Source organism: Protopterus annectens, chromosome 12.part0, assembly GCF_019279795.1.
Source record: "Protopterus annectens isolate FY-2018-M chromosome 12.part0, PAN1.0, whole genome shotgun sequence".
Taxonomy (NCBI): Eukaryota; Metazoa; Chordata; order Ceratodontiformes; family Protopteridae; genus Protopterus; species Protopterus annectens.
In genome coordinates this window covers 1,380,853,840-1,380,867,011 of record NC_056746.1, presented here as the reverse complement: position 1 = coordinate 1,380,867,011, position 13,172 = coordinate 1,380,853,840, and the positions used below count along the sequence as shown (strand labels likewise).

At 38.6% G+C, this 13,172-nt stretch overlaps 1 protein-coding gene across 1 annotated transcript in view; it reads right to left on the bottom strand.

The window, feature by feature from the left end:
• Nucleotides 1-13,172, bottom strand: part of SLC52A3 (solute carrier family 52 member 3) — a 43,515-nt gene that overhangs the window by 21,092 nt on the left and 9,251 nt on the right. The window contains exon 2 of the mRNA XM_044090577.1: nucleotides 6,228-6,351. Coding sequence (XP_043946512.1) covers nucleotides 6,228-6,351 — 124 coding nt within the window. The remainder of the gene's footprint in view (nucleotides 1-6,227; nucleotides 6,352-13,172) is intronic.

The following is a 13,172-nucleotide window of genomic DNA, read 5'->3' as shown; positions in this document are numbered from 1 at the left end:
ACAGCAACAGCACCACAACTCCAATATGCCACTGAGGGCTTTTACTGACAGCAGTACAGCCCAATACTGGCCCATAATCTGACAAAACTAAGTCATTCATAAAGTATGAAACCCAAGTGTTATGGAAATTATCAGCAGTGTACAGGACTGAGAGAAGAATACAATGCAGTTAAGAAACTTTCTGAAAAACATTGTTTATTCCTGTCCACTAGGGTCAGCAGCAGCGGTCCATACTGTATATAGCTAGCTCTTTCAAACAGAGCTGGGCAGTGTGATCCTAAATTATATTGTCCATTTGTTGACATGATAATAGCATTGTGTAGTAAGTGCTGTCCTGCATTGTGTACTTATTATACCCCCAGCCATGTTCTTTATCAATAAAAACATAGGTGGTAGCCCATATTTTTTGTTTTTAAATTGGGATTTATTATATAGCTTAGTCTGTCTCCAATTATTTGAATACATCCACAGAGATTGTCTGCCATAGTGCTACGTCGAATAGTAAAGAGGGCTGTGAAAATGAACTGTTAACAAGTATAATCCTGTACCCCAGGGTTTGACACCCTCAACCTCCATTTGCCCACTCTGTGACTCTGAGCATACCACTTATCAAGACAGTTCGTCTAAGCTGACCCTGAAAAAGGGCCTTGCTCTACTCCAGTTAACAAGTACAGAGAAATAAACAATTGTTCTCTGCACAGAATGCACATTGCTAATGTGCTGTGTACCCTCAGTTGATATGTATCCCACATCCCTGCAAGTGCCTCTGGGCTGATTAAAACCATGGGTAATCAACTTGGAATTCTAATCACCATGTAAATAAACCACAAAGCAGCCCCCTTTCAAAATGGCTCCTACATGATAAAGGTCCAAGGCCTTCAGATGGTATGACCTCTAAATGTAATGGCCTACATATTATGTACAGTACAGAGGGCATCAATGAATCCTGCCCTGTACTATGAGAACAGTAGAGGCTACCAGAGTATTTTATAAAACTTAACTAATCTCTTGTTTGTGTTCTTTTTCACACAGATTATCAGGAACTGATCCATTTCCTGGAGTTTAGAGTCCCCTGAATCCATTTTTGTTTAAAAATATTATTTATTTATTTATTCACTAGGAAAGTCTGACTGGGACAAAGCCCATTTTCAGTGGAGGCCCTGGGAGAAACACTCCAGATACATATCTTTGGAAGGTGGGAGGAAACCAGAGCACCCAGAGGAAACCCATGCAAACACAAGGAGGACATGCAAACTCCACACAGAAGACACCCCAGCTGAGAATCGAACTGGAGAACCTCTTACTGTGAGGCAACAATGTTAACTGCTGTACCATTGCACTGCCCTGTCTCACACTATGTTCTCTGCCACAACTTTTTTGCAATATCTGCCTGTTCATGTTGTTCTATATCAGGTTGTCTGGCCTCTTTTTTGGTAACCTGATATACCTCCCATGGTTGTCTTCTGTCTTGAATCCCCACTATTAGAGGGCAGGTCTACCTTTCTCTATCAATCTCCAGTGAAAGTGAGTTAACCAGATATCCCATACTACTCAGGATGGAAAGATACCTGTCCTGTGCTATTTAGGTTAGCTGGATCCTAGGCTGCTGACCTCCTGTGATGGTGTCCTCTAGGTAAAGTCCTCCCAGATTTCCGTCACCCTGACATGTAGATGTTTTCTACCTTAAGCCCTCCTCCTGATATGTTTACAGCAATGACACAGTAAAGTAAGCGTATCACTATGTCGAGTCCCTAAGTACCTTCATATGCAGGAAGCTAGTATTATAGAGGCCTACATTTCTAATCACCCTAAGTCCCACTATTTTGACATATAATAGCTGCACACTTTTCAAATGACATTCCTTCATTTCCTTTGTTAAACGCAGAATACACACCTGCATGAGTAACAACAAAGTTTATTTCCTGTAGTAGGGCACCCTATCACCTTACATTTACATTACATTTGCTTGACAACAGACAAAAGCAAAGAGCATATATAATCTAACCTCTAAATGAATATTAACTTCTCCCTCCACTTAATGGCTAACACCCCCTACCCTTTCTCCAACCGCTTCATGTTCTCTTAAATGTGTATGCAGACCTCATCTCTACCACTCTTCTAGTAGTCCATTCCACAGCTCCACAAACTCTCTGTAAAAAAGTACTTTTGAAGACCCAAGAGGTTCCTCCATGTAGTCTTCAGCTTTTGCCCCCCCCCCCCCACTGAAGTTATCCCTGTTCAGGATAAAGCCCTCACCTCTCCATGACATGATTTTATACACCCTTCAGCTACCGTCTAGCCTTTCTGCTTGCACGCCTCTTGCTGTCCTTCTAGCCAGTTTGCATTCCTTCCCTCTAGCTGCCCCACCCCCTTTCCATTTCTCGTGTGTCCATCCTATTTGTTATCCTCACACTTTGCTGTAGCTAATTTGTTCTTTTCTTCTTTCCATATTTTTCCTGTTCCTGAAACTGTACTCTGTAATTTGCAGTCCTCACTACCCCACACTTGACCTATTTTTATAGCTTGTTTCTCCCTAACGTTCTTCATCATCTCGCCTTTGGCCCTCTCCTTATCTCAGCATAATTCATTCTCATAAAATCCTATTCAGGGACATGGCCCACAAGTCACAGAGGCAGCGCACATGTGAGATTCAGGGACATGGCCCATAAGCCAGAGAGGCAGTGCACACAGCCAGTGCAGTGAAATGGCCATCTCCTGACAAAGACAGCTAGACAGAAGTCACACCCAGATGGTGAGTGTATAGTAAATATCCAAACAAGTTACACAATATCTGAAAAGAGTAGTGAAAGAGCATATCATGAACATCTATAAAAACTGCCCTAAGTCCTACACTAGTAAATGGACCCTACTGTGCTACTATGGATGCCAAACCTGGGATGCCACAGCTGCCCCTACAAAATGCACACACACACAGACACACACACACACACACACACACATACTCGCATGCACGCACACACACACACACACACACACACACACACACACACACGCATGCACGCACACACACATGCAGGCATACACACACACACACACACAAACACACACACACACACACACCACACAAATCAGTTCATGTTTTGTCAAGTACCATGTTTTGTAGCACAGCAACAGCACCACAACTCCAATATGCCACTGAGGGCTTTTACTGACAGCAGTACAGGCCAATACTGGCCCATAATCTGACAAAACTAAGTCATTCATAAAGTATGAAACCCAGGTGTTATGGAAATTATCAGCAGTGTACATGACTGAGAGAAGAATACAATGCAGTTAAGAAACTTTCTGAAAAACAGCACTAGGGTCAGCAGCAGTGGTCCATACTGTATATAGCCAGCTCTTTCAAACAAAGCTGGGCAGTGTGATCCTAAATTATATTGTCCATTTGTTGACATGATAATAGCATTGTGTAGTCAGTGTTGTCCTGCATTGTGTACTTATTATACCCCCAGCCATGTTCTTTATCAATAAAAACATAGGTGGTAGCCCATATTTTTTGTTTTTAAATTGGGATTTATTATATAGCTTAGTCTGTCTCCAATTATTTGAATACATCCACAGAGATTTTCTGCCATAGTGCTACGTCGAATAGTAAAGAGGGCTGTGAAAATGAACTGTTAACAAGTATAATCCTGTACCCCAGGGTTTGACTCCCTCAACCTCCATTTGCCCACTCTGTGACTCTGAGCATACCACTTATCAAGACAGTTCGTCTGAGCTGACCCTGAAAAAGGGCCTTGCTCTACTCCAGTTAACAAGTACAGAGAAATAAACAATTGTTCTCTGCACAGAATGCACATTGCTAATGTGCTGTGTACCCTCAGTTGATACGTATCCCACATCCCTGCAAGTGCCTCTGGGCTGATTAAAACCATGGGTAATCAACTTGGAATTCTAATCACCATGTAAATAAACCACAAAGCAGCCCCCTTTCAAAATGGCTCCTACATGATAAAGGTCCAAGGCCTTCAAATGGTATGACCTCTAAATGTAATGGCCAACATATTATGTACAGTACAGAGGGCATCAATGAATCCTGCCCTGTACTATGAGAACAGTAGAGGCTACCAGAGTATTTTATAAAATTTAACTAATCTCTTGTTTGTGTTCTTTTTCACACAGATTATCAGGAACTGAACCATTTCCTGGAGTTTAGAGTCCCCTGAATCCATTTTTGTTTAAAAATATTATTTATTTATTTATTCACCAGGAAAGTCTGACTGGGACAAAGCCCATTTTCAGCAGAGGCCCTGGGAGAAACACTCCAGATACATATCTTTGGAATGTGGGAGGAAACCAGAGCACCCAGAGGAAACCCATGCAAACACAAGGAGGACATGCAGACTCCACACAGAAGACACCCCAGCTGAGAATCAAACTGGGGAACCTCTTACTGTGAGGCAACAATGTTAACTGCTGCACCATTGCACTGCCCTGTCTCACACTATGTTCTCTGGCACAACTTTTTTGGAATATCTGCCTGTTCATGTTGTTCTATATCAGGTTGTCTGGCCTCTTTTTTGGTAACCTGATATACCTCCCATGGCTGTCTTCTGTCTTGAATCCCCACTATTAGAGGGCAGGTCTACCTTTCTCTATCAATCTCCAGTGAAAGTGAGTTAACCAGATATTCCATACTACTCAGGATGGAAAGATACCTGTCTTGTGCTATTTAGGTTAGCTGGATCCTAGGCTGCTGACCTCCTGTGATGGTGTCCTCTAGGTAAAGTCCTCCCAGACTTCCGTCACCCTGACATGTAGATGTTTTCTACCTTAAGCCCTCCTCCTGATATGTTTACAGCAATGACACAGTAAAGTAAGCGTATCACTATGTCGAGTCCCTAAGTACCTTCATATGCAGGAAGCTAGTATTATAGAGGCCTACATTTCTAATCACCCTAAGTCCCACTATTTTGACATATAATAGCTGCACACTTTTCAAATGACTCCTGTGTACATTCAAAACATTCCTTCATTTCCTTTGTTAAACGCAGAATACACACCTGCATGAGTAACAACAAAGTTTATTTCCTGTAGTAGGGCACCCTATCACCTTACATTTACATTACATTTGCTTGACAACAGTCAAAAGCAAAGAGCATATATAATCTAACCTCTAAATGAATAACTTCTCCCTCCACTTAATGGCTAACACCCCCTACCCTTTCTCCAACCGCTTCATGTTCTCTTAAATGTGTATGCAGACCTCATCTCTACCACTCTTCTAGTAGTCCATTCCACAGCTCCACAAACTCTCTGTAAAAAAGTACTTTTGAAAACCCAAGAAGTTCCTCCATGTAGTCTTCAGCCTTTGCCCCCCCCCCCCCCGAAGTTATCCCTGTTCAGGATAAAGCCCTCACCTCTCCATGACATGATTTTATACACCCTTCAGCTACCGTCTAGCCTTTCTGCTTGCACGCCTCTTGCTGTCCTTCTAGCCAGTTTGCATTCCTTCCCTCTAGCTGCCCCACCCCCTTTCCATTTCTCGTGTGTCCATCCTATTTGTTATCCTCACACTTTGCTGTAGCTAATTTGTTCTTTTCTTCTTTCCATATTTTTCCTGTTCCTGAAACTGTACTCTGTAATTTGCAGTCCTCACTACCCCACACTTGACCTATTTTTATAGCTTGTTTCTCCCTAACGTTCTTCATCATCTCACCTTTGGCCCTCTCCTTATCTCAGCATAATTCATTCTCATAAAATCCTATATCATTATTTTTGTCTTTGTATTCTTACCCCCCCCCCCCCAACCACAAAGTGGTTTAGAGTACCCATCTCGGTGGCTATGTTTTATATGAATTTGTAAAAGTATATGACATTATACCCATACTTGCAAAATCTATGGCTCAGAAAGCAATAAGAGCTTTTTGATTTAAACAGATATTTTCTAAAAATAATGTTTAACAAACTACAGCACAGGGCATAGCAGCTAAGTCACATTTTCATGCAAATCAGTTCTTTGGAATACAGTTAAATAACTACATCTGATAATACTTTTCAAAGGGTGAATTTCATAAAATATTCATATAATTAACCACACTTTGGTTAGTATCACTAGTTTCTCACTTCAGGTTATATATTATACATGCAAATTAAATGTTCAGTATGAACTATAGGTAATATTTTGCAACTGGAAAGCATATTCGTGCAGCACTCAATGAATTTACTAGAATGTGATAGAGCTGTATAAGCCCCATAATACTTACAATTATGGCCACTCCAATATCTGAGTTTTGTAGCACTGGACACGGACTTAATGATGCCATGGCTAGGTTATATGCACCAAACCCAGTGCCAATCAAAGAGAGGGATCCAAGTAATGCCAGGGACCTGTGGCAAAAGTTAAACAGTTACATTTTAGGCAATGCTTTTCCTGTTCTTTACACTGTCTCTTTCTTATCCACGTTATACAAAATAAATAAAACTGCATACCAGTGGCTGAAATGGATCTAAAAATGGTGGCTGCTTATAACAATAGCAACACAGTGAGCATTTTAATATAAAATAAGCAAAACAACAGTATATCAAGTTTTTGATCTTCAGATTTTTCTTAAATGATTCTTAGCTTTCAGCCTTCTTGAGGTTTATAATGCATATTTTTGTATCGTTCCCACAATAAACAACAGTATATCAAGTTTTTAACCTTTAGTACATCATTAAGTGAACAGCCTTGACATCTCAGCTTTCAGTCTTCATAAGGTTAATACTATATAGTTTTATACTATTTATATAATAATCAAAACAACAGCATATCAACTTTTTGATCTTTAGTAGTATGTCATTAAATGATTAACCCTGGTGTCTCAGCTTTCAGTCTTCATAACATTAATATGTTACACCACTGATGCAGGTGTATGACCTCTGAACCTAGTTCACCTAGTTCATGAACTTTTTTGCTGTACTATGTTATTTCGTTACCAAATGACTGAAGGACTGATTTGGCTATGCAAGGATTACTGTATACAGAAACATATCTTTAAGCACAATTGCTGCACACAAAACTTTGTGTCAGAATCAACTCTTTTTTTAAAAAAGCACAATTCACTAAGCCATTGTTTGACAAACCACCTGATTATTCAAAATGGCTGAAAATGAAGTTTCATTGAAGGCAGATATATAATCCTATTAACACCTGCACTAAGGAAAATCATCTTTGGCAGACTACAGTTTGCTAAAAAGTAGTTTTTCTATTCATAATAAATTCCTAATATCACGTACTCTCTATGCTCTGATAACGTTTAGTACTGATATCCTGTGATATCCTCATATTGCTATTCATAGTAAATTCCTTATATCACATACTCTCTGTGCTCTGATAACTTTTAGGACTGACATCCTGTGATATCCTCATATTGCTATTCATAGTAAATTCCTCATATCACGTACTCTCTGTGCTCTGATAACGTTTAGTACTGACATCCTGTGATATCCTCATATTGCCATTCATAGTAAATTCCTTGTATCACATACTCTCTGCACTTTGATAATGTTTAGTACTGACATCCTGTGATATCCTCATATTGCAGTGTTCTTAACAAGCTTCCCTTCTTTTTGCAGCTACTTTAGATACTGATTTCACAAGACTGTTTAAACTTTTCTTGATGCTTTGGATTTCTTTAGAAATTTCATGTTCCAGATGAGGTAAAGATTTAAGTTGCTAAAATATACCCTTATCAGTTAATTGAAAGGAATATACTGCCCTATGTTATGGATCACTTGAAATGTTTGGATAGAAAAACAGCTAAAAAATGTCTGGATCAAAGAGCTTGCCTTGTTTCACGACTGCTGAAGTTTGAAAATATATATTTTTTATTAATCGTGACTTGGTACAGCTTCAGACTTAAAGTAATTAGATGACAGTTTATTCATTTTGCACCTACATTCAAGAGGGATACTCTTTTTACTGCCCATATTTAAAGAAACTTATTAAGACTAATGCAGGTGGAGACTGCAGCTCTACACTAGTTGTTTACAGAGCTAGTTGCAATGGATGCGATACATTTTATGTGGGAAAGACTATTAATAAACTGAGATGAAGGATTTCGGGTTATCTATCTGAGATCAGCTCTAAATGTCGAAACAATGCCCTGGCCAGACACATCCAACTCCATAAAAGACACTCTGGGTTTAAATTTCAAGTACTTGATCACATAGATCTCACTGAACTTGAAGAGGACACCCCAAATACTTTAAAAAAACAAGAACTTATGTGGCAACTAAAGCCTAGACTAGACTATTATTGCTCACTGAAAAGTGTACTAGAGCTAAGTAAGTTGCCTCATTGTTTACAAGACTAAAGATCTAAATTTAATTTATTTGTTATTTGCATTTGTTTGTTATTTGCAGTTATCAACAATTTTATTAACTATTAACTTTGTAAATGTAATTTTAAAATGTAATATTATGGTAGTGGCTTATAAATTATTAATTTTGTTTTAGCAGATACATTTCTACACATATATTTATCTATTTATAATAACCATTTTTAAATATTTAAATGTTTTCTAATTATATCTTCATTGTACTATTACAATCAGGACACATTCAAAAGGCACTTTCTCACATTTCTTTATAACTAGAACGTTTGATTACTGTAGAACCACATTAGAGCAGTATGTGCATATTCTGCAGATGTCATAACATTTTATTAATTCTTGTTTATAACTTTTTATTTATTTATTTTATTTCACAATTGTTGACTGGGATAGTCCGGCTGGATACATGTCCATTTTCAGAGGAGGCCAGGGGAGAAAAGCTCCAAACTTACAAACAGATAAAGACAAGCAGGTTACAGTATATACACAAACATATTGTATTAACATACAAGTTACAGTCTCACATTACAAGCCTATGAAGAATACAGTTTATATTCAGAAATATATACAAATATGTTACAGTTTCTCTTATCATCCCTATAGGTGCAGCTATATACAGAGTATCTGCAGAGATGTTACAGTTTCTCTTTTCAAACCTCTTAGTGTAAGAGGTTAGTAGCTGTGAATAAAAAAATTCAGGGATAAGGAAGTATATGAGGCTTTAGTCAGGGTTAGAACAAGGACATAACCAGTGAGTTTTAAAATACTGGGTTAGATTTTTTTTGAACTGATTAAGGGAGGGGTTCAGAGTAAGGTCAGATGGGAGTGAATTCCAAGTGTTGCCTACTGAATTTGTAAACAAAGATTCTCCAGATAGGTTGTTAGCTTTAACAGATTGAACCAAAAGTTTTGTAGTGGAAAGAAGTGACATAGCATCTTTGTAGGGATGGATAATGTTTTTAAGGAACAGAGTTTTTTTCTGGATGGTTAATAACCTTGAATGCTACAGTAAGTGGATTACATTCAATTAGCCTGGGGAGTTCTAGCCATCCTAAGAGGTTTAGGTTTTGACAATGGTGTGTCCTGTAAGGAGTTCTTGTGGCAAACCTGGCAATTTCATTGTAGCAGCTAGAGAGTTTGCTAATATCAGTTTTGTTCAAGTTAGTGTGAATTGGCAAGGCATAGAGTAGAGTTGAAAGCAGATGGGTACGGGCAATGGCAGTCCAAGCTAGAGGGGTGAGAAAAGGTTTGTTTTTGTATAGGGAGCCAATTTTTTTAATGGTTTTAATAGTTTGGTTTATGTGCATATCATATTTGAGGTTGTTGTGTATTATAGCACCCAGGAGTTTGGTATACATATCTGGTGAGATTATGGTCCCATTATTAGATGTTATAGTGAACAACGGTTGAGAAGATTTGCAAGTTATTAGGGTTTAATATCAGTTGTTGATTAGTGATCCAGTTTTCCACTGTATTAAAGGTTTTCTGGGTTAAACTAAGGAGATATGTAGGGGTAGAGGCTGAGCAAATAAGGGTGGAGTCATCAGCATATTGTATACAGGTTGTGTCTGGGATTACAGTGTGGAGGTCATTGATAGGGAGAAAAGAAGCGGACCTAATATGGAGCCTTAAGGGATACCAAGAGTAACGGGGAGAAGGGTGGAGAGGTTGTCCTGCCAAAGGACAGCCTGCTGTCTTCCACTAAGATAAGATTGAAACCATTGTATGGCATGGTTGTTTAGGGATATTTTATTTAGGGTAAGTAAGAGTAGCTGGTGGTTAACTATGTCGAAGGCCTTGGAAAGATCGAGAAATGGCAGAAGATAGTTTATTGTTGTTAGTGCAAACATGGACAGCTTTATTAGATACAATCATATTAGTAAGGGGTTGAATGCTACTTATTTAGCTGGCTCAGATAGGTAAACTTCTGAATATTTTAAATGGTAAACTAATGTTCATTTTTTTTAAAACAAACAGCAGAGCTAGATTCTGTATAGCACATGCATGATTTCGTGACAGTTGAGCCTTTTTAGGTTGTAACTTTTTAATGCACAGTGTTTTAGCTTAACTAGACACATATTGAATATTAGTGGCAATATATACTACATGCTTATAATGACTCCAATATTATAACATTCATAAATTTTAAACGGGGTCCTGTTTATACATTTTTTCTAGGGTTTGCAGACTGGAGCAAATATCACTGCTGTGAGCATGAGCAACTGTTTTTCTGCTAGATTTTTCATATATTTTTCTAGATTTCTGTGTATTTTACTTTAAAATTCTTTACTAGACTTATCATTTCAGATGAATAGACTAATGTACATATACACACACTCACACACACACACACACACACACACACACACACACACACACACACACACACACACGCGCACATATATATATTCTCAAGTGTTTGGTATGGTTTTACTTAGGATTTGTTTTTTGTACTACATTTTCTTAAATAACAGGCAATGTTTTACAGTTTTAACCCCCTAGTAGTTTTGCGCAGAAGTGGGTATGGCTTGAGTGATTGGCATGGCAAATGGCCATGATATTGCATGCAAATGGTGCATGATTGACATGCCATGCAAATTTGCTTCACCAGTGTTTAGGGTTGCCACCTTTTCAAATGCCCAAAGTGGGACATTTTTGATACAAACATCAGATTTTGCAGGGCAAAACATGCCTATGTTCAGTACAAAGGGCAGAGCTTCACTTTACTGCCTAAATAAAAGCTTATTCTTGTAGCATTTTAGTTGATTATTCTGTTTCTTATAATATTTAGGTGTTTCAGATACAGAATAACTGTTTTATGCAACTATTACATAAAATATAGGAAATATGTTGTCGTAAAATCTCAGGACATTTGCCACTTTTTTGATTACTTTGCAGAACGCAACTGCCCAAAGAGGGACTGTCCCTTGCAATGTGAGACAGGTGGTAACCCTACCAGTGTTTTCCATTTTTGCAGTGGAGCTCACCCCCCCCAGCAACCCCCACACCCTCCCCCCATAAATTATATATACCAACTCCGCGATCACACTACATTGAGGAACAGGGTTACTCGTATGCATCATGTCCCATCGACAGTGCACAAACATCATTTGCATACGACATCACAGCTTTTCATTCTTCTACTGGTCTGTGTAGTTCAGAGAGCTGATGCTCAGAATGCTGGCTGATTATTCATGCGGACATAGATTTTCATACACTTCACCTGGTGCTGGGTGGTGGGAGGTATTTGGGCGGGTCTTGCTACTGCATATCCGGGGGGGGGGGGGTAATACAAAGCCATTTAGCAATTATTAATGTGTAATTTTTAGTTTAGTCTAGTTTAGTTTAATTTAAACATATCCTGGAACCACAGAGCTTGAAGCAGGGCAGCACTGTGTCGAATATCCCACTGTTGTATGGGGGAAGGAATATTAACAAGTAACATGCTGATTGTCTTTTACAAAACAGCGACCCTAGTAACCACTCCCATGCTTTTAAACAATTATATAAATGGAATGGTGAATTTCTACTCTTTATCTGGATCTCTTGTTTGTGTGTTTTTAATAAAGAAGATTCAACTTGATCTAGCTTGCGCTTCCCTACTTTCATTAGTGAATTTATACTTTGGAAAGTTTTTAAAGAAAGTATTTCTTATTAGGTGGGATATTCCCAGTATGGTTTTTATTAGGGGCCTGAACTCTAGGGAATCTTAGATCTTGCACACAGAGAAGTTTCCTCCTTATTTGTTTTTGGACCAATTGTATTCACGTACTGGGTTTCTGAGACTTCAAGGGACACCACGGAGACTGTTTGTTTCAGGTATGAGAGTTTCATACCTACTGTTTATAAAATGTATGTTGATGCGAAGATGTCATTATGTTAACTTTTAAATAGAATTTTGGGCCTTTGCTGCCTCCACTATTTTTGGCTATGACCACAAAGAGTAAAGAAGTTGAGAGGTGTGTGTTGTAACATTGCAGAATACAATTCTCTGTTGTTTTATCACAGTATACTACCTTCAAAGTAACTATGTTGTAAAGCAGTGTGCATTATACAGTAAGGAGAGGAGAGAAAAAAGTCTATGCCAACAGATAAGGAACAATAGTCACATTTTTGAAGTGTTCCTTTAGAAATAAACAGAGGGGAAGGAGTGCAGTACTTTAATGCTGTTGGAATTTTATTTTTCCTGGAACATTCTATCACTCTGTAAATATGTTATGTTGGCAAGTATCCTGTGAAATCCACAGTATAACTTTGCAGTACGGGTTTGGGAAACAGCACGTGATGTTTGATTTGGTGCTTAATATTGCCTTTAACATCAGTTAGTCTTGCAAAGTGTGTAAACTTTACTGGCTTACTTCCCTTTTTAAAGTGCAGTGTGTAGGTTTTATGTGTATTTATCTGTGTGCATGTGCGTGCGTGTTTAATGTATATGAAGGTACAAACATGCATTTTGTTTTTAGCCCCCTTTGCTGCTCACTGTTGCTGCAAATACTCTTGATATAAGTAACTGTAGTACTAACCCCCCCCCCCCCCCCAGGGTTGAAACCAGTGTGACTGTTATAACCCAGGAGTGCCACAAACATTGTATAAGTACATGAGGAGATTTTCTTTTGTGTGTGTGTGTGTGTGTTGTGCCCTAACTAGATGGGGCTGTGTGTGACAGTGTGCAGTATGCATGTGAACATGCAACTATGCATTTCAGGGCTACCACAATATATGCATGAAAACAAATGCACCAAGGACAGGAATCTCCAAACTGCATTCACGAAAACATCTTACCAGAAAACCCTTTAAGTGTTTTTTTTTTTTTTTTTTGCAGGGAAGCAAGCCCCT